The sequence below is a fragment of the Pimephales promelas genome, chromosome 13 (genome assembly GCF_988280905.1).
Source record: "Pimephales promelas chromosome 13, fPimPro1.hap1.1, whole genome shotgun sequence".
In the NCBI taxonomy this organism is placed as follows: Eukaryota; Metazoa; Chordata; class Actinopteri; order Cypriniformes; family Leuciscidae; genus Pimephales; species Pimephales promelas.
Window position 1 is genome coordinate 13902181 of NC_142781.1, and position 23056 is coordinate 13925236.

Here is a 23056-nt window from a genome sequence, read left to right on the forward strand (position 1 = left end):
TATGGTTTATGAGGACCGAAATGTGCGGTGGGTAGGTTTAAGGCAAGGGTTAGTGTAAGGGGATACAGTTTGTACAGTATAAAAATCATTGTGTCTATGGGGAGTTCCCGTAAAGCACAAATGCCACTTTGTGTGTTTGAGTGAGTGATTTTTGGATTATCTGCTGTCTAGAATGTTCATCCCATGTTTAAGGGGACTTGATTACACTGAGCTTGGGTGTGGCTAATGGGACCCAATGATGGCTTATGCAACTGGAGCTTTATTCATAATTAAAGGCAATAGAGGCTTAATCAGCAGCCACCAGCTCCCTGTGCTCGCTGGAGCCATTTCTGTTGCTATGCAACTCCAGGAGACAGAAGTAGTCAATCTGTGCTTGATACATTTTATTAGTCTTTGTGTTGAGTCTTTATGTTTAAAGGGGTATATTTTATTCCTATGCCAAAGAGAAATACAACAAATAGACCAAATAGTAAGCGTTTAATTTTGGGATAAAGCAAAATGACAAAGTGGATGAAATTAATTTAAACAGATGACATCCAAAACATATAAATACACTTTAAGATATTACTACTCCATATATCCCATTTTACACATTTACACAGTTTAATGCTGCTCAGAGGTGGCATAAATGCCTTAACAAGCAGTTTCTCAAAGCGCTATACACGCAATAAAAAAATACAGCAAAGTAAAAATGAAAAAGAAAAAAAAACTGCATTTGATACTGAGGGCTGAGGTGGGTCAACTGGCATAACTGAATCTGACTTTTATGCAGTATAACATCTTTACACTTAGCTACTTTTGAGCAGGCTGGCTTTACTTGTCTTTTCAAAGACACCTTAAAACTGAAAAAAGGTCTGAATGTAGACAATCCTCTCTCTGGAACGACCTACACAACTTCAGGCATCCTCAAAGTCCTCAATTCATTTATTTAAACTTCTTGAAATATTCATCTCCAAAAACATTGACACTGTTAGTTTTGCTATTCCTATTATTTAAAGTTTTTGAGACAAACAAAGATCGACAGACAGACAGACAGACAGACAGACAGACAGACAGACAGATAGATAGATAGATAGATAGATAGATAGATAGATAGATAGATAGATAGATAGATAGATAGATAGATAGATAGATAGATAGATAGATAGATAGATAGATAGATAGATAGATAGATAGATAGATAGATAGATAGATAGATAGATAGATAGATAGATAGATAGATAGAACATTCCAATGTTTTAATATTTCAAATTTATTAAGAAGTTGTTGCTTGTGGTACACATTGCCCTCGTGTGGTGAAAATGGTAAGTTCATTATGCTTATAAATTACTATAAGGTAAATTTGTTTTTGTTTTGACAAAGCATTGTCTAGAAGTATGAACAATTTATAAAAGCATTTTTTATAACATTAGACGTTAACATTAGGATGGACATATAGGCTAATAATTAGGAACTAGGAAATTTGGTTTCAACAATAATTACAATAACAAAAACAACCATAAACGCTTAGTAATCCACAATCGTAACAGTAGTTTGCATATCGTTTTTATGTTGACAAACACATTGTGACGGGCTGCATTGGCATATTTTGGTAAAGCCTCCACACTGACTCACCGTGTCGTGTTTGCGGTAAGAGCGCGCTGAAATCTCGCGATATTTCGCGCAGTGCCCGCTTGACCCTGCCCTGTGTCTCGCGCAGCTCCGTATATAAAGGCAGACGACTGGAGAAGACGGACGGCTGGGGAGCAGCAGCCCTGGGACTGTGAATAAGACCGTAAACAGCTGTGTTTTTATTTACAGAAACTTTAACCGGCAACTTTTTAAAACGTTTTAGATGTTTCCGTGCTTTTTTTAAATGATTTTTGGGGTTCTAGCTTGATACTCGCGGTGTGTTTCCCCCCTCACTGCGCTCATAATGGCGAGCTCGGCTAACTCGAACACAGTGGTAAGGATCAGACAAACGGCACTCATACTCCAAATCATCACACACGTGTCCAAGAACTGTAGTTAGACGCAGTACCAAACCCACACATTTAGCATTCGCAATAAATAAACATACTAGACACACGTACACATCAGATCTGATCCATGTGAGCTCTTTGTAGGGAAGTGTGTGAGTGTTTGCTGATAGAGATGTAACACGGCTGGATCTGCTGAAGGAAATATATCTGCTCTGATCCACTGCATTAAACTTTATTACGTGTTTTAAGACGTATTTCTGTTAAACTAACACGGGCTTTGTTACATGTGGCCTCGGCCGTGTAAAAAGCTGTGTTTGATGCGAAAAGTAAATTGTCGTGTAACTCGATATGTTACAGTTTGTTGCGAAAGCACCCTTTTAATCCCGACAAATGCATCTGAAATTAAACCAAATCAAGTGTATTTATCAAGTGAGAGGGCAGAATTGTGTTTGTTGTCCCTGCGTATTCGAACGAAAACCTTCCTACATCACATCAAATATTATTTTAACGAGTTGTACATTTCCCCCATATTACCGAATCCCATGTATATGAGCCCAAAAATCAGCCGATTATTACTATAAAACCCGTTCGCGGAGTCCTCACTGCGTGCAAACGCTGTGTCATCATGGCTACCGTCGCTGTTCGCTGTCTGCGCTTCTGACCCTCCTCCTTTCGGGCGCCTGGTTTTATACAGCCATAGCGGCGCTCTAATATAGACTCTGGCCGGGATGGGAAGGTGCTACTCGGCGCTACGTCACGGGCTCTGCATATAAACACCAGACCGCGCTTTAAATAGTGAGCGGACTGGCCGCGCGCCACGGACAGGACGCGACACACTCACACCGCGAGCCTCTGCCATCTTAGCTGAAGCGTATCAGCGCCATAGCGATGGTGGTTTCTCTGTGGGCAGAGAAAGACGGTTGTTTGCCTATTCCGGAATGACTTCTGCCGGAAATGCGTGTGTGTGTTTTTGTACGAACGTTTCTGTTCCCGGTTTCGTTGAGTGCAGGTGACCGTGGTCGCAGTGCTACAGTAACTTACACGCGCTATTTAAAGCGGATGCGTCGCGAGCTGCAGCAATAAACACGTTTTCTGAAACATGTGTCTATTTATAGTGCTTCCACTCGGGTCCAGTTACCAAATAGTAATTGGGAAGTCGGACTGATGTCCGTGGGTCGGTGGTGAAATAATGTAACGCTTTTTTAAGACGTAATTACGTCATTCTTTGTGTTCCTGAAGCGTTTTTTTTTACACCCTCTAATTACAAAATGTCAAATATAGTCACGTGTGTAGGCACATACTACCGTTTATTACTTTCCATTACGTGACGTTTTGAACGTTTATTTTAAGTTGCGTCCCAGTTCAGTTCGTTACAGATAATTGAGCACCTTAGAACCTAAATATATTTCAATAATTAATATATTTGCAAATATAATAAACTTTTAAAATCAATTCCAAAATCAGTTTTCTGTTTGGCTGAAAATGGTTTAAAACCAACCCTCATTTTTGTTGATAGTTGAAAACATTACCAATGTGTTTTTTTTTTCTTACACTTTTGCTATTAGACTAGTATGCCTGGTACACATTGTATGATTTTGGGCTGTCCCAGACAAAAGATGACCAGTCGTGGTGATTTCAGAGGTCGCGACTTTTAAACGGTGGTCCGACGTCGTACACTGAGAGGTTCAAAGATGGCCATTGTCATGTTCTTGCGACCAAAGATAGCCTGCATTTAATCTTCTGACATTGTCAGAAATGTATCATGATCATCTGAGTCTGTTTGTTTGCTGCTGTGACCAATGTCTAATAAAAACGCAACATGAAATGGCGAATGGATCAATGCACATGATACTAAAACTATGTTTTTTACCTTAAGCTCCATTTGCAAAATTGCCATCAGCGCACACAACCACAATTGCCAGAGAGAGTGATTCATCATGCTCTATTTGTTTACCACTAGCACATACTGGTGACATTTTATTCTTCTATACAAATGTCATAGCCTTTGGTTCAATATGTGTCGTCATTGGTCATACCCAAGTTTATTAGATCCATGTCGTACAAGTTTGATTTGTAATGATTTTATTTTATCGGATTGCTTAAATCGCACTGTCCGTAGCAGGCATAACAGACATTTGCCTCATCAGTCAATCACTGTTCACACTTCAAGTCAGCTCATTCATTGATTCTCAGCTCATTACAAATCATGTTGGCAAGAGACAATTCTCCGTTCACTGAGTCAGCAAGTGGAATCGAGGACTGATTCAGTCTGGTTTGTGAACAAATAGTTTATTGATCTTATTAACCAGTTCAAACTCTTCCTTGAAAACATGCATTCATGATATTTTGTAATTTAGTAGTTGGAAGGGGTTACATATTGTTTGCTTGCATTGTAGCCTAAACTGTATAGATCAGTAATGGAGGATGTCATCAATGAAGTACGGGAGCTTTTCCTGGACGAGGGAGTGGATGAGCAGGTCCTGATGGAGCTTAAAACGGTAAGATGTTTGCTGTTTTTATGAATCTTAACATGCTGGCCAGATGGACGGTTGATTTATACCCATCTTTCTTCCTGAGCAGTTGTGGGAGAGTAAGCTGATGCAGTCCAAGGCGGTGGATGGTTTTCATACAGAGGAGCAGCAGGCTCTACAAGCTCAACAGCAACAGGCTCAACAAGCTCAGATGACGCAGGCACAATCCCAACCGCAGCAAGTCCTCCTGCCTCCAGTGCAGCAGGGTGAGGCTGAGTTTAAGACGTCATTGTCATTGTACTGCTGTGCAAAACAATGAAATTTGTTTGACAAATTTACATAAAAAAAGCCCTAGAATAGCCAGTAAATATGCATTTTGATTTTCTGATTTCTCAGCTCCTCAGCAGCAGGTCATTGTTCAGGATCCTAAGCTTCTCCAGCACATGAGCGCGACAGGGATGGTAAGTGTGCTTCGCTTTCATGTTAGTGTTTGCAATAATAGGGGAACGGTTCATTTCCGGTGTTTTTTTCATTAGGGAATTGATTTACTTGCACATTAAGTCTGTGAGGTTAATCGATGGTATATGCTTAAGCATGCATTATTTTAACTTTTTTTTTTTTTTTTTGTAAAATCAGCGTTTAACAATGGAATTCCCTGTGAAAGCCAAAATTACCCATGATTCTAATTATTCTAAGAACCTGCCTCTCCCATAAAGCAGTGATCCATGTGTCACAGACAAGACTTAAAGGAGAACTCTGGTGCAAAATGAACCTTGGGTCTAATAACACTTTGGTACCTAGTCAACCGTTCTCTGAGATTTGTTTTCATGATAATCAAATGTAAAGAGTTTAATCTCTAAAAACTGTTTAGTACTGGGGACATTTAATAAGTAAAAAGAAATCGCTAGTTTATACCACTAACAAGGCTCAAAATAGCCCCACAGTAACATAATGAGGGTCCATACATGCAAACCCGAAGCATTGAGAACTTTGTAAGTGTACAGACTGTTTAATAAGAAGATATTTTATAAAGACAGTCCACTTCGTGTATACAGGCAGGAGCCATCTTGGTCTCATCTCGTCTCGACAAGTCGAACTACGAACGCTGTTCATACAGTTCAGCTCACTTGGCACGTCGTTCGTGGTTCGACTTACAAAGTTACAAAGTTGAAAAGAAATGAAGGTTTTTGATAAACATTCCAGGATTTTTCTCCATATAATGGACTTCAATGGGAACCAAACGGTTCAAGGCCCAAAAGACAGTTTCAGTGCAAACTGTTCAAAGGGCTTTTGGACCTTTGAAGCGTTTGGTTCCCATTGAAGTCCATCATTATGTTACTGTGTTTGTGTGGGGCTATTTTGAGCCTTGTTAGTGGTATAGACCATTTCACAAGATGTAAACAACACTGGTCCAGAAGCACTTCCTGTTTCAGTTTTTTAACACTACATAAATGCTGGGATAAAATACAACCTACAGAACATTTAAAACTGAATCAAAATGTTAAACAAACATCTTTAAGATGAGTGTTGTTTACATCTTGTGAAATGGTCTATAAAATAGCGATTTATTTTTACTTATTAAATGTCCCCATACACTTGCGTTATACGCTAAACAGTTTTCAGAGATTAAACTCTTTACATTCGATTGTCATGAAAACAAATCTCAGAGAACGGTTGACTAGGTACCAAAGTGTTATTAGACCAAAGGTTCATTTTGCGCTGGAGTTCTCCTTTAAGATAATCCCAGACTAAAATGCATGTTTGAGCTTTTTAAACTGGAAGCAACTTGCAGTGACTCATCTTAAAATGTTAATGCCGTTGTTTTGTCTCAAGATGCACACCAGTAATTTTTATTTATTTATTTTAAAGGCACGTTTATAAAAGCTCCTTAAATGTCCTGATTGAACTAAGGTCAAATCCTTGCTTAATCTAAGCCCTGTCACATGTCATGTAGTAGTAAATACAAGACAGGCTGAGAAAATTGAGATTACAAGATGTTTTAAAATGCCAACTTTTGGAATTTGCATTGATTTTTCTTGTGATCCTAACATTACAAAGGCGTGGATGAACTTTATTTTGAACAAAGTTCAAGATCACATCAGTAAGACGCTGTTCGTTTGTTTGCTTCATTTGACTGCAAATTCGTGCGGATCTAAGCCATTTGCTATAATCCTGAGTAAAAGCTTCAGTGATCAGCATCTGTTTTGTCATCAGTAAGACATTACGTTACACTTGATGTAACGCACGACACTGCAAATGACATTGAATATGTTTTTCACTTGTTCAAAAAATGAATTATGACTAGCCTGTAAGAATGACGCAACAAACAATGGTATATTCATTCATAAACTCTGTATACATGAAACACCACAAGATACTCTACTATCACTGTGGGAACTCCATGTACTTATGCCACTACCAACATTTATAAAGCATATGTAATACACGTCCAAATGACGTAACAATATTTTTCAACATTGGAAGTTTTCAATAAGAATAATGGATGGGACATTAGAAATTATGTTATTATGCAAAACTGTTACCCAATCATAGAATTAGGCGTTTACTTCCAAGTATTTAATGTGGCACACCCATCAAAACTGACTGTTTGAAAGAGTCAAAAACAGGATAGAAAATAGATTATTTCTTCTAAATTAGGGTGTTTTTTTGATGATAACTTAAATGGACCTCAGAGAAAATTATAAAATTGTTCAAAAATTTAGTTCATTACTCATTTAAAGTTGTTAATTACACAATCTTTGTCTCATACTTTAACAACATCCAATCCAAGTCTGTAATTTTGTGATTCACCATGTAGCTTGTTGGTTTGGTTCATGCCATATAACTCTTTATAAGCTTCTTTAAAATCCTTATGGGAAAATATGTTTGCAGAATTAAGGCCACTGAAACGGACCGTTACTGTTACTCGAATCCAGAAATCTGCCAGTCCCTTTAAAAATGAATGACATCAGTGGTTTGGTCACTGTAGTTGCCTGTGTATATGAACATCCCTTTAAGATCAGTGTCAATGCCAGCAGGTGAACAGATGGAATGAGGGAGGAGTTTTCCTGGAAAATGGTTTTAGACAGCGCTGGGGACTTTAAATTAGATTACATGGCAAATTCCAGTGAAGGATATTGTTCTCTCTCTCTCTCCTGCTCTTACCTGATCATTAATGTATGTGTGTGTCCTCTTCAATTCCTGTTTCAATCTTCTGTTCCACTAGAGTGCAGCAGCCACAGCAGCAACTTTGGCTTTACCTACAGGTGTAACACCATTTCAGCAAATCATCACACAACAGGGTAAGACATTACACTCTGACACGAATCCCATAAAGAAATGGCTCTCAATCAGGGGGCTCTCAGGCCCCGTCCACACTACTGCATTTTCCTTTTGCTAGAAAGAGACCTTTTGCTAAGTTTGGACCTCCCGTCCACACTAAAACGGGAAAAACAAAGACCTAAAACGGAGAAGTTTAGAAACGCTGCGTTTTGCGTTTTGAATCTCCGGAGGGCGTTTTAGTGTAGACGAGACAAAACGTAGGACTTCAGAAACGCTGACGCAGGTGCTGACGGTTGGCTCCATGATTGGGTGTTGTCAGTCATGACGTATCCTTCCCTCATTCGTCGATCACTGTTTACACCGGCACGCGCATGGCCAGTGTTGGTGAATGGTCACGTGATGCGCGTTTTCAGTCGTTTTAATGTGGACGGAGATCATTTCTAATACGCAGATAAAACGCTGTTGTGTACTGAGATCTTATTCGTTTTAATTCTCCGTTTTTAAACGAAAACGCAGTAGTGTGGACGGGGCCTCAATCAGGGGGCCTCAGCAAACTTCCAAGAAGCCTCAAGGTGACTTAAAATGCCATAAAATAAGGTCAAACAAACTACATTCACATGCGATTATATAGGGCCTCTCCTGTTTTTCTGTATTGGTCAGATTACTGAAACTCTTAAAGGGATAGTTCACCCAAAAATGAAAATTAAGTCGTTAATCACTCACCCCCATGCTGTACCAACCCTGTAAAACTTTCGTTCGTCTTTGTAACACAAAGATATTTTTGATCAAATTTGAGCGGTGGATCACTGCTACATAGGCTGGCTAAGGGATCGAAACTTGACGGCCCAGAAAGTCATTGAAGAAAATGTTTAAATATTTCATGTGACTACAGCGGCTCAACTATAAGTTTATCAAGCGACGAGAATACTTTTTCTCGACGCATGCGCGAGAATTGCGTTATTTTTCTACTACTGCGTCGTGGAAATCTCTTGAACTCTCGTCTCAGGCCCAGAAGGAAGAAAAAGAATAATTGAATAAAGTCGTTATTTTTGTTTGTTTTTCCGCACAAAAAGTATTCTCGTCGCTTGATAAACTTATAGTTGAGCCACTGTGGTCACATGGAATATTTAAACATTTTCTTCAATGACTTTCTTGGCCGTCAAGTTTCAATCCCTCAGGGAGCCTATGTAGCAGTGATCCACCCCTCAAATTTAATCAAAAATATCTTCATTTGTGTTCCGAAGATGAACGAAGGTCTTACGGGGTTGGTACAGCATGGGGGTGAGTGATTAATGACTTAATTTTAATTTTTGGGTGAACTATCCCAAGTTTCAGTAATCTGACCAATACAGAAAAACAGGAGAGGCCCGATATAATCACCATCCTAATCTTAAATACTAAGTTCAATGTACAGAAAGCTTTCTCAGTTTATATTGGAATCTAAATTAAACATTTAATAAATTTGTAATACCGCAGTCCAAATCAGATTTTTGTGCATGTCTGAATGAAATCCGATCAGATTTAGCTAATGTGAACAGCAAATATTAAAAGAGATTTTTCTTCTTCTTTTTTTTTTTTCTCTTTACAACCACTTACAATACACAATGTGGAAGTCAATCATTTTAGATAGTTGTTTCCATCCAGGGACACAAAATAATCGGATTTTGACTGACAGTGTGAACATAGCCTTTGATCCTTACTTGATTTTTTTTTTATTATATAACAAGTATAAAAATAACAGTTTTATGTGACATTAGTCAACATTAACAAATTACTTCTGTAGCATTTATTCATTTTAAAATTAATTGAACAAATTGTTTTACTAGCTAACATTATCAGAGATGAATAAAATGCCTGTCACTCTATGCAGTGTCAATGAAGTCACTGAAATCTAAATTTACTTCTGAATTCAGTTTTTATTTTATGGGATGTTGCCGTGTTCATTATAAATTTATCCACACACATCATTATTTTATAAAATAAAGAAGTGTCCTCATAATCTCTTCTCTGTTTAAACCAGTGTGAGTGCTGGGCATAAAAAAGTTGACAAGAGTTTCAATCAACCTGTCTCTTAGATTAAATGCGTATAGTATTTGTTTGAAATATAGTTTGCAACGCCCACATTGGATGAACCAATCAATTCCAATAGATTTTTTTTTTTCTTTCACAATGCCCCTTTCATGCTGACATTTAAGTGCATGTTAACGCATCAAGTTTGACAGGCCTAAAAAGCGTCTCTGTTGGCTATGCAGGTCAGATCCTGCAGGTGGTCCGAGCGGCCAATGGAGCTCAATACATCATCCAGCCTCAGCAGCAGATGGTGTTGCAGCCGCAGGTCCTGCCCCAGATGCAGCCTGGAGGTGTACAGGCCCCCGTCATACAGCAGGTTTGTGCTTCGTACCCTTCCCAACACTGACTCATTTGTTCTAGTCCGCTCACTGGCTCCTGCAGGGTGTGTTGTGATGCCGTCTGCACATGTATATGTGTGACTTGTTTCACCGTGTCAGCAGAGGTCCTTATCATAGATGGCAAATGCAAGAGGCCTGTCAGCTCTCTTGTTTGTTTAAATGATAAATATCAGAAGTGATCGAGGACCGCTCACAGGAAGAGAACTGATGGTAGCAGAGCAGGTTTAGCTGTTGCAGTGTCTGATTTGTGAACTGTCGTAAGTTGTAAAAACCCATAATTTATAGAATAAAACGCAGCTTTGGTTGCCAAAGCTTTACCATCGAAAAAGTTGGTAATATTAAGTTTTACAAATGTATCTGTAACACTATTTATTTAACTCAACTTTTTTTGTATTAAATCTTTTTTTTTTTTTTTTTTTTTTTTACTTGTGTGGTAATGTTGTATAATACTTTATTTACTTAAATATAATAAGCAGTTACGCGATTGGCCGTATTCACAATTATCACGTGTGTTGTGTTTATTCTGACTTATTCCACTCAGCTGATCCTCACACTGACCCTCAGTAAAAACTCGTTATATTATCATGTTTATCAAAATAGATCAAACTGATAAAAAAGACCCACTTTATTTGCATTGATAGTATATAGGCTTATGTTGAGCTAGTACACATGGCTCAGGACATTTAACCATGGTATTAAGCAGTACATAAAGTATTTAATGAACAGTGTTTCTGTTCCTCCTTGAAAACATCTGTGTATTTGACAAATGTTGTATTAATCCACTTCATATATGATAAAGTACACAAACACCTTGTGAGAGTCACTACGGGAACCAGAAAGTTATCTCACCCGTCGGTGGAAGCCTAGTAAAGTTCAGCTCAAACATGCCTAATGTCTCATGTCTAATGTCTTTTTTTTTTTTTTTTTTATGCAGGTGTTGACTCCTCTTCAGGGAGGCCTTTCTCAGCAGACCGGAGTCATCATCCAACCACAGCAGATTGTCCTCACAGGAAATAAAGTACAGCAGAACACTCAGGTCAGCACAACCTCCGGGATGACACTGATGAACGTGTGAGGGAGTGTGTATTGAGAAGTCTTGTGTGTGTTTAGGTCATGCAGGCGGCAGCGATGGCGGTTCAGCAGGCACAGGGAGCTGCGCAGATACAGGCTCAGCCTCAAGCACAGCCGCCCCAACAACAACAACAACAGACACAGCAGCAACAGCCCTCGCAGCAGCAGCCTCCCATGATGCTCCAGGTGGACGGAGCAGGAGACACGTCCTCGGAAGAGGACGAAGAGGAGGAGGACGAGTATGATGAGGACGAGGATGAAGACAAGGAGAAAGATGGAGGCGAGGATGGCCAAGTGGAGGAGGTATGTGCTGGACAGAGCGCTTTTGGTCCTGATCCTAGACCAGTCTTGTTTTTTTGTTTGTTTGTTTTTTTGACCGTTCTGTCTTTTAATTCAGGAGCCGTTAAACAGTGGGGATGATGTCAGCGACGAGGAAGACCAGGAGCTGTTCGACACAGAGAACGTGGTGGTCTGCCAATATGACAAGGTTAGGATTTGTTACCTCTCTTGCTAGTTTGCAATTATCTTTTATTCCTGGAGTTAAAACCACGTGGAAAGACTCCAGAAAATAAATAGAATTATTTTTTAAACCCTTTTTTCAAAAGACCCAAAACCAGTGTTGTGTAAATGGCCACTTAATTATTTAACATAATTTTAGTGTTGTCACGATACTGGAATTTCTGTCTTTGATACGATACCATGGAAAAAATATTGATGTTCGATACCTTTTTTCGATCTTTTGGGTAGTTTTGTTGCAATAGCTTACACACAGCAATAAGCCATGAAAAAATAAATTTGGTAATGAGCTGTTTGAGGGGTGGCATGAGAGTGCCACTTATCAGTGCTTTTGGTGTGAGAAACCTGTGAGTGAGTAAAATTATGCGCAGTACCCACAAGTTGGACGGGTGTTAAATTAGCACATGTGCTATTACACTTTAAGCAATGCATCTGGTTCGTCCAATGTTTTTGTTATGTCCATTTTTAATAAATAAAAAAAAATAAAAATAAAAAAAGCTCACGCTGAAATTCAGGACCTGTAACACCAACTCTATTCAACTGGAGCGAGTTAGGGGAGGCGGGTGTGTATCAAACTGTCAATTCGCCATCGGAAAGAAGAGTGAAAGACAAAGTACAGCTGGTTTTGGTGTATTGATACCGCAGAAAATGAGTATCGGAATGGTTTCTGATATTTCCGTATCAAAATATCGTCAATTTTTTGACACCACATGATTTAATGAGTGAAATTAGACATTGCATAGGAAAAAGTGAATTAGAACTTTATCATACTACCATTAATGTATTAGTCACTGGCGTAGTTACATCTAGAAATCTTATGCAAAAAGAATAACGTGATTTTTGCAAGTGAAATTTGACATTGCTTAGCAAAGTTTTATTAAATTACCAGTAAAAAAAACACATTAGACCCGTTTTTTTTTTTTAATTGTTCAAACGATATTCATACAATATCTTTTGCTTCAGATCCACAGGAGTAAGAACAAATGGAAATTTCACCTGAAAGACGGGATCATGAATCTGAACGGGCGGGATTACGTGTTCTCCAAAGCCATTGGAGATGCGGAGTGGTAAAAATAGAGGAACAAAACCCAAAACTGTCTACACTTAAGGCAAGACACATCAAAACCTGAAACAATGTATCAGGGGATTCCCACTTCGGGGGGGCTGAAGAGTAACGTCCCACTGCTACTGTGCTGTTTGAGTGATATCTGCACAAAATAATGTGCCATCCAAGAGATTTCCCCCCTCCCCCCTTTTAAAGATGGCCCTTTTACCTGTAGAGTCCATAACTTCACTTTTAGAACAATATTCCTGCCCCTCAGATGTGTGAAAATATATTAGGCGCAGGGAGCCAATTGTAGCGCCTGGCGCTAACTTAAGTCGACTCGGGTGTGTTAAGACGGCCTTTTTGCTGCAACCGTACGTGTTTGTTGGTGATTTCCGTAGCTAGATCAGCCATCTGAATCCGGTGTAAAGCGAACGGTCCCGACACGAGGACCATTCCATCGCCATTCGCCACCTTATACAAACACTAAAACGAGCAACCAAGAACTGTGTTCCAGTAATTTCCTTTCATATTTCCGACGTTTTTAGACCTTTGTATGTTTAACAGCAGAGATACCAATGAAAACGGGCGAGTTAAGTGTAACGTTGTCGATCTCACTAAATTTGTTGACGTGTTTGTATGTCTGTCACGGATTTTTCTAACGCTGTACTCTGGCTAAAGATCTGCTCTGTCGGTATGATGCATGTTTTTGGGCAGTGCATCACGGAGCTTGCGTCGTCCCGCGTGTGTTTGTGTGCAATTATCGCGTTTGGTGTCAATGAAGTGCTCGGTCAGACCACCCTTCCTACTTTACGTGCGGTCAGGCTTCTTTTACACATTTGTAGTTCGTATTTATTCCTGAAGCTCAGGCAGCATCATAATTTGGGGGGATGAAACCGAACTGTGCTCTTAATGAAAGAAGTGCTCCTCTACTGAGGAGGATTTCAACCTGATTATGTGCATTGTGGATCTTTTTTTTTTTTTTTTTTGTCCCTCCATTTTGTTTTATAGTATTTAGTGACCTTTTAAAGCCGTGCCCTAATACGGTCTGAGAAATGACAGATTGTGGCGTTCTGTGTCCATATGTTCAGCAGTTGCGAGTATTGGCATGTTTGTTGATAATGTTCATGCTAAGATTGTTCGATCAAATGGCTTGGACTACTTTGGGGCTTTTAAAAAAAAAATATTTTAGTGTAGTTCATCTTTACGCTCCTTGTTTGTGCCTTTCAGATTTATTTTAGATATCAGGTCTTGTCTAAAGGGGAAGAGCCTTTAACAAATCCATTGGCTTTGTGTTTCTAATGGTAAATAATGGATGCTCAGAACTACTGTCATGTGAGGGAACTTCATGTATCTTCATGTACTGTTTTACCAATCAAACTGCTCTGTCTCTGATTCTCATCTCTATGAAGGTTGTGTTATTTTAGTGGAGATCTTTAGTGTTTTGTTTTATTATTTTTTTTGCCTTTGCTGAACTTTATTAAAAGCACTATTAAAATTGACTCTCTTTGTTGAGTAACATTGGCCTTTTGCAACTTTGTCTCCTGCTGGTCGATGATGCCTTGAACTTTTTACTGAAGGCCTATAATGTACAGTGAATGATCACTGCACGTTATTTTAAAGTGTCTTAATAAATATATCTATATAATTTTAGAAATTTAATCACTTCAACTTTCCTTTGTCGTGTAGGTTGTGGATTATGGAAAGTACTAGTAGCCAAATAATTTTAAACTGCTTTAGGTTTGGCTTCAAACCCTCACTTTACACAATCCAGTCGTCATTCCCGACACACACACACACACACACATATAGACATACATACATATATATATATATATATATATATATATATATATATATATATATATATATATATATATATACACACACACACACACGCATACATACACACATATATACATAGACACATACATCTATACATACATGCATATACATATAAATACACACACACACACACACACACATATATATATATATATATATATATACACACACACACATATGCATGCATGGATACATACATACATAAATATATACTCGCACTATCCTTTAGGATTCTGTAAGGTTTCTTGTAATGTTATGAGAGGTGTCATGCTCACCAAGGCTGAATTTATTTGATCAAAAATATAGAAAGTGTAATATTGAGATTTATTCCTGTGATCAAAGCTGTATTTTCTGCTTCATTACTCCAGTATGTCCAGGAATGAAGCTTGATTTTTCTCTGTCTTTCTGGAGCAGATGATCTTCCTGAATGCATGTTGTGCTTTACTACAATGGTCCACTAGGGGGTGATATTTCCTATTAAACTAGTCTTACTCTAAAAACATTAAAAAAGTTCCTGCCTTTCAAGTACAAACAACTTGGATGTTTACGGCATTTCACCTTAAATTACATTAAATGTTTAATCCTGTATAACTTATAAAAATACGTTTTTTTAGGCTTTTTTGAACACGTTATTACTACATCATATACTCTATCTATCTATCTATCTATCTATCTATCTATCTATCTATCTATCTATCTATCTATCTATCTATCTATCTATCTATCTATCTATCTATCTATCTATCTATCTAATAGATTAACACTCAGCTTTGCAAACTGCAGCAATATTGATGATGATTGGTAGAGCAAAAGGTGAGTTTAAATACTTTATTTTACAAGTTAGAACAAACCATTGAAGGTGTAACCCTAAAAATTAAGAGTTTCTCTTTTGGCCTTTTGTAAATTTCGTCTTCTCATACCTACATTAACTTCCCTAGGCAGGTCATAAATGCTTCATCTGCAGTAAAACCTCACTCCATTTCAGTTCCACACCTCCCTTCTCCTGAATCAGCAGTTTTCTGCTGCAGGTCTACAGCGTTGCCACTGAGGTTGATTGAGCACCATATCAGCACACGTCTCTCACTCTCCCATGGGTCCTCTTTCCTCCATCACTTTGTCTGTAGCTCTTCCCTCGAATTTCCAACCGTGATCCATGTCCTTATACCTATAACTTCCTTCACCCAATCCATTCCCCTCCTCTGAGGTCACAATGCCACGCAAGTCTATACGTATATTCACCATCTGGGTTTATATGCCTCATCAATCTTCACACACACTCCATTAGGCTTCTAATGGAGAGTACAGCTGTGTTGATGCCTCGGATTCATTTGAGTTTTACACCTACAACACCATCAGCAGATTATAATGTCTCCCACTCTCTTTAATATAGGTGTGTTTGAGGAAAGTACAGCGGTAGCCCTGAGCTTTTATATTTATCACTATTTACACCCACTATACAGCTCTTCAGTGTCCTTTGACACCCTGGCAGGTTGTTCACATGTATAGTGCTGTGTATTCTTCCACGTGGACATCCTAGTCCAATCCTAGTTTACATTGAATACACATGTTACACAATGGTTATGCAATGGAGTGACTGGATGATTCAAACGGTAGCAGAAAGACAATAGTGGATTCAATACGGCAATGGTAATATTGGGATTCACTTCGGGATAGATACAGATTTACATTTGACAAACAATTTTAACTGCCCAGATAAAAGTCTCCTAAAATTGAAGGACTGTTAACTGGTAATTGACTCCTCTCTGACTGTAAATCTTTCAAATACATTCACCAAAAAGATTTGTTCAGTTACCTTGAAGTTGCATTATACAGATGCAGAGGTTACACTTTATTTTAAGGTGTCCTTGTCACAGTGCAATTATAGGCTTCATTTATTGAGTGATATTAACAACATATAGGTATAGGCCAACGTAAAATATGGTTTCCGATGCCAGCAACTGAGTTGTTTGCAGTTTTATATTTACAGTTAGTCTACTTGGTGAACTTTTGATGACGAATACCAGTCATTTCAATATGAATCAATGAGAACACTAAGCAAAGAACAGAAAAGATCTTCGCCCGCGAGTATATTGACGCCTTAATAATGAGATAATTATCATTTTTAAGTGCACAATCCCGTCAATTATTATTATTATGCATTACTTCGACATGTTTGAAGTAGTCTTTTTGTAATGGCTATGTCCTTACATAAGGTTATGGGTGTGGGTTTTTTTTAACATTGCATGTGCATGCTGCATATCACCTTGCTCTTTCCTGTCTCAAATGTTGCAGACAAGCCTGGGATACATGCATACATGCATGTGTGTGAGTGTGTTTTTGTAACAGTCGGCCTAACCACAGGGCCGCTGCCCATATCGTATCGTACTGTCTGTCTGATGTCAGTTTCTCCTCGTCTCATCTCTCCCGGTCTGAAGCAACCAGTGTCTTCCAGTTCTAAAATCCAGGATCAGTTTAGCTTTACTGCCTCGTTTCTCGGCCTCTAAGGCCATTAAACCCTCAAGGTCACTGGCCAGCATGTGAGCCAAGTCTGATCTTACAGTTACGGCGCAGATAGAGACGCCTTTTTATTCCACTACCAGTATTGATGTCCTCTCAGAAGAAACAAGAGAGAGGTCTAGAGCAGTCATTGCACTTTAGATGAAAATCAGGACAGCTTCCCCACTATCTTCGATCTGTCATCAACACCGTACACCATATCTCATCTGCGTTCGTCCTCGCATGAAATTCCAGATTTAGCAGATTAGTATGTGATTAGATTTCAGCTGCAGAAATTCACCAGATGTGACCGCACCTCAATGATCGACTAAACCAAGCAAAAAGCATTAGAGTGACGGCTGTGAATAAGTATTTCATTGGTTGAACCTATTGAACAAACGACTGAATGATTCAGTGTCTCGATTCTGAGCAAGATTCATCGTGATGCTGAATAACAGAAGCATGTTGTTCATTCATTTCAGATGCGGGGCAATCTTGTTCACAACCAGAGCTAAAGGTTGCTTTTAGTAATGATACAAATGCCCAACAGTTGACAAAATGGTTGAATATTGATGCTTTGCTGTCCAATGCAGTCTTTTAGTAGACTTCTTTTATTATTTAAACGTCTTTTATTAAAGGAAAGTAGAGCCAGACCGATATATCTGCAGGCCGATATTATCGGCTGATATTAGGCATTTTCCAAACTATCGGTAGTTATCGGCAGTTATAATGGCCGATAAATGAATATTTCAAAAATAAAATAAAAACGAACTAAACGCGCTTGAAACATGTCATGAGTGTTGGAGTTGTATAGTTTGTCCACCAGAGGGCACTCTACACTGTCCCTGACTGTTGGCAACACTCGTTGAGTTGGTCACGAGACTTACGTTGCTTGAATAACATTTAAACGTTCTCTTAACTCAAATGAGCATGACAAAATTTGTGACTATCATGTCCAGTTTTGCTGCTGTTAAATAAGCCGAGAGTGAAGCGGAATTAGCTAGTAATAGTTGCGTTACGTTGTTACAGTGTAGTTGACTGACTGTCCTTTTAACTTTTGACAATGTGACTAAAGTATTTCTTTAATAGCGCGTGACCGTTATAGCAATGAGACGTATCATCTCTCCCTTGCCTGTTATATTGAAAATGTATGTTTTACAATTTGCAGTATGACGTTATCCATTGCTAAATTATGGCTTATCATAGACTAGCTAACCACAAAGCTAGCTAATGCAAATGCTAGCTCATGCTAATGCTAGCTCTCATCAGTCTGTTCTGTTGTGATAATAAAAGAAACGTTTCTTTTTAAAATGCATCATCATATCATTTTAGTTAAAGGGTTAGTTCACCCAAAAATGAAAATTAAGTCATTAATTACTCACCCCCATGCTGTACCAACCCCGTAAGACCTTCGTTCGTCTTCGGAACACAAATGAAGATATTTTTGATTAAATTTGAGAGCTGCATAACTACCACATTGGCTCCTAAAGGACTGCCTCTTGACGGCCCAGAAAGTCAATGAAGAAAATGTTTAAATATCCCAAGTGACTACCGTGGCTCAACTATATGTTTATCAAGCGACGCGAATACTTTTTGTGCGAAAAAACAAACAAAAATAACAAGTTTATTCTACTATTTCTTTTCTTCCTTGTAGGCCAGAACGAGACTTCCTTAGATTTCCACGACGCATGCGCGAGATTTGCGATCTGCTCACACCAGCTTCACTACTTCAGATCGCAATTCTCGCGCATGCGTCGTGGAAATCTAAGGAAGTCTCGTTCTGGCCTATAAGGAAGAAAAGAAATAGTCGAATAAACTCGTTATTTTTGTTTGTTTTTTCGCACAAAAAGTATTCGCGTCGCTTGATAAACATATAGTTGAGCCACGGTAGTCACTTGGGATATTTAAACATTTTCTTCATTGACTTTCTGGGCCGTCAAGAGGCAGTCCTTTAGGAGCCAATGTGGTAGTTATACAGCTCTCAAATTTAATCAAAAATATCTTCATTTGTGTTCCGAAGACGAACGAAGGTCTTACGGGGTTGGTACAGCATGGGGGTGAGTAATTAATGACTTAATTTTCATTTTTGGGTGAACTAACCCTTTAAAACTCATAAATAACTACAAATAACTAATGTTAGGAAAATCTGTTAATGTTTTGTTGCGCGTTTCTGAAAAAAATAAAATAAAAAATATATTGGCCGATATATCGGAATATCGGATTTTAAAACCAAAAAAAAAAAAAAAAAAATTTGTATCGGCTTCAAAATCCTTATCGGTCGGGCTCTAAAGGATAGAGGCTTTTTGTCTGATTCAAAACTCAATTAATTTGTTTAATGATTATGTGAGAGAACAATTCACTCAGTAACTTGTAATACACTTAAAGGGATACTCCACTTTTTTTTGGAAATACGCTCATTTTACAACTCCCCCAGAGTTAAACTGTCGAGTTTTACCTTTTTTGAATCCATTTAGCCGAACTCCGGTTCTGGCGGTACCACTTTTAGCATAGCTTAGCATACATCATTGAAGTGAACAAGACCATTAGCATTTCTCCCAAAAAAAAAAAAAATTAACAAAGTGTTTTGATATTTTTCCTATTTAAAACTGGAATTTTCTATAGTTACATCGTGCACTAAGACAGACAGAAAATGTAAAGTTGTGATTTTCTAGGAACTATACTCTGGCCTGCTGCACTCATGGTACGGCAGTGAAGTTTCCTGATTATTACGCAAGAATGAGAGTATAGTTCCCTGCATATCAGCCTAGAAAATCATAACTTTACATTTTCCGTCGGTCTTAATGCACTATGTAACTATAGAAGAGTCAAGTTTTAAATAGGAAAAATATCGAAACACTTTGGTAATTTTTTGGGGAGAAATGCTAATGGTCTTGTGCACTTCAATGATGTGTGCTAAGCTATGCTAAAAGCGGTACCGCCAGAACCGGAGATAGGCTGAATGGGTTTAACTCTGGGGGAGTTGTAAAATGAGCCTATTTCCAAAAAAAAGTGGAGTATCCCTTTAAGGTGCGCTCATTTAGTTGTTGCTCGTCTAAATCAGTCATTCCAACAGGAATCCACTCATTATCTTTTAATTAGCCTTTTAATTCCACGGCGGATGCAAGCTTTGTATGTTTGAAGCACTTTCTGTTTGTCTGTGTGGCAAATTCGCATGATATAGCCTAGCGTAAACTCGCAAGTTTATATCCCGCAATTTTCAACTGGAATCCATTCAAATCTGGGTTTTGGTAATGTATTATTAAAGGTTGATAAGTTCCACAGTGTGGCTTTAATAGAAGTCTAAAGCATATAGCCTATAAAAATAGACTACTGACATGACGGACTAACTACATATCGCAAGTTATTTTGGCAAAAACGACATGTAACCAAATGCAAGGTTATTTTGCCAAGAAGTGGGTTATTCATAGCTGGACTATATGGGGTTTTAACCTAGACGGTGAAATGACGGCTATTGCTTGCTGGGAAGTTCCAGTACCTAGTGACCTAAATCACTGTCCAGTGGGTTAAAAATACAACAGTTCATGTAAACACAGACAGTCGGCGAGCAATAGATTCTTCAAAAAAGTAAAACTTCAAAGGACAGCTGAGACAGAATCAGGACCAGACAAAGAATAAATTAAGCCTCAGGGACCACAGGGAGTTTAAAGACAAAGGGATGAGCTCGAAACGTGCAGTTTACGGTCCCCGCCAGCAGGGGTCCGTAAGGCGGCTTTCCATCTGTGCCGCCTGCGGGCAACACTTCATGTGACTGTTGCACTTTTGACTGTCTGCCTCTGTTGTCGTCACTGGGACTGGGAGTCCTTGTTTTCTATGCATGTAGCTCTGTGTAAGCAATCATAGTAGACTACTTATTTCTACAAATATGCCACACATGTGCTACTTTACATGTTTACAGATTGAGCAAAAAGACCAGAAACTAGATCTTTGGCCTGGATTGACTAAAAATCCAACCTTGTTGAGATTCATGGCTTTTCTGACTGTATGTGAGTGTGTGTGGTTTATAATAATGCTTTTTTTCCCGTCAAAATAACATAACTTCCGAGTTCCAGCAGGATGTGATTAAGGTCCTAACAGCCAAAGGGATATTAAAGATATTAAAGGGATTGGGAAGTGAATGAAGTGATACTGAGGAGCTTTTCTTTTTCATGTATTTACTATAGTAATGCTATAAATTAGGTGTAATTACGTAATGCAACCCCATAGCAAGTTCAGGACTTGAATTATACGGCAACAGGGTAAACAGTGTGACGTGTGTGTGTGTGTGTGTGTAATTTTTTATGTAGTGTTGGGGATCAAAAATCAACTTTTTTTTCCGTTTCAAGTAAATGGACATTGCACAGATTTCAACATCCACTCAATCTGTTAAGCATATTTTTATTAGTTTGCAGATTATTCATTAGACAAAGATTAATGGTGTAATTCATATTCAAAATCTGTCAGTTATGTTATCACAACGTGGGTTCATATATCTGATACAATCTGAATCTATCCTGATCCGATGCATTTAACACGAGTAGATGCGTATCAATTACAAGTATTTACTTCCTCGTATTTATAGTCTGTTTTTCAACCATGTTAGGAAGCCCCGCCTTTCGGCAGGGCATCAAAAAATTAATTTATACTCATAGTGTTCTTCCCCACGGAAATCTTTAGTAAAAGGCGAAAGATTTATACGATCTGAGGAAAAACATGAGTGTACTGACTTAGTATTGCAAGCAGCAGGGATCACACCGACGACAACACACTTTACGACAACGGTAACAAAGACGTTCTTTATCACCAACACATTTTCAGCTCCATTAAACATTCGCACTATCCCTAAAGTGTTGCTGATATGTCTACCGAAGCTACACATTACAAATCTAATGAATAAACAGCAAAAATAAGTGTGAAATGTATCTCGTCGAGTTGCATTGTGGGTAGTCAGTGTCCTCTTCCTGGCACGTCATGGTTCATATCATTTACATACAGTGACGTCGGATGTCACTGAAACTTAACTTACAAAATCAGCTGCTAAAGAACCGAAAGAATTAAACAGTTTCTGAAAGAATATGATAATAGTCATCGGTGGGTAATTAGACCAAAATACTTAATTAATTAAAGCAAAGTCTACTGCCATTCAATACACATTTAAAACAGCGTGGAGAGATAAACATTATGAATCATCACCGCTACACGTCGCCATAATCTCTCCTACGAGTTATGTGTTGTCCACTTTATTGGAAGGGAACAATCTCATTAATTTAAGTTACAAATTCAAGGAATGTTTTCCACCGCGGACTGTTTATTCAAGCGCTGCGACACCCAACGGTGATGCACTTTTAACTTTCACTAAAGGTTATCGAGCGTGAAGAAATAAACACGAATAGGCTAAACAACGTCATTAAAATAATTGTAAATAACAAATAAAAATATTTAACGTCACCACTGCATTAATCACACTTTTTTGCATCTTCAAAACTCACGATCAAACGTTTTCCAAACGACCTCGCTAAAAATCAAAAATGTGTAGGCTAATTTTAAATATTTGGCTACATTATATCCTACCTATGTTTTATTTATGATCATTAATAGTGATCATGCAAACTAGTACCTCAGGTATTCCTCTGAACAATTTTAAATGATACTTTTATTCATCGATGAATAAATATGTATGTGGTCTATTTATTGTCCACATGTCATCACAACGCATAACACAACAAATAGAATGTTTCTTTCACTTAATAAGTGATTAAATTAATATTACATTCTTTTTATAACTGAAATATTATATTTAAATGTATTTTTTATATTAACACTTAATTAACACGTAATTAGCTATATTAACATTATTGTGAATAGTAGGCCATAGCGCAATTGCAATGCGTGTATGAACTAAGCTATCAGGGGCCTGTTTCAGAAAGGAGGTTAAGTGAAAACTCTGAGTATGTTAACCCTGAA

General features: G+C 38.3%; 1 protein-coding gene and 1 non-coding gene across 3 annotated transcripts; one reads left to right on the forward strand and one right to left on the reverse strand.

Annotated features, from left to right (window-relative positions):
* Nucleotides 1-1696: 1696 nt before the first annotated feature.
* On the forward strand, nt 1697-14256 carry gtf2a1 (general transcription factor IIA, 1). Of its 2 annotated transcripts, none has more exons than XM_039693524.2 (10): nt 1697-1945; nt 4358-4459; nt 4542-4698; nt 4829-4893; nt 7659-7734; nt 9967-10100; nt 11057-11158; nt 11233-11496; nt 11591-11680; nt 12673-14256. In XM_039693524.2, exons 1-10 carry the CDS (start codon nt 1916-1918, stop codon nt 12778-12780), a joined length of 1128 nt encoding a protein of 375 aa, XP_039549458.2. In that variant the 5' UTR covers nt 1697-1915; the 3' UTR covers nt 12781-14256. The 2 variants fall into 2 exon arrangements, with proteins under 2 accessions (XP_039549458.2, XP_039549459.2); XM_039693525.2 differs by lacking the exon at nt 1697-1945 and adding an exon at nt 2780-4233.
* A 7441-nt stretch (nt 14257-21697) lies between these two features.
* Nucleotides 21698-21813, reverse strand: LOC120494313 (U5 spliceosomal RNA). Its single transcript, XR_005625831.1, has one exon. It is a non-coding gene; the product is annotated as a U5 spliceosomal RNA (small nuclear RNA).
* Nucleotides 21814-23056: the final 1243 nt, after the last annotated feature.

Bases quoted from the DNA above. Each gene is read 5' to 3' on its own strand.
- gtf2a1 (XM_039693524.2), top strand. From the start codon at position 1,916: ATGGCGAGCTCGGCTAACTCGAACACAGTG. The intron at 7,735-9,966 runs GTAAGACATTAC...TTGGCTATGCAG, and splicing joins GCAAATCATCACACAACAGG to GTCAGATCCTGCAGGTGGTC. The intron at 11,681-12,672 runs GTTAGGATTTGT...CTTTTGCTTCAG, and splicing joins TGGTCTGCCAATATGACAAG to ATCCACAGGAGTAAGAACAA.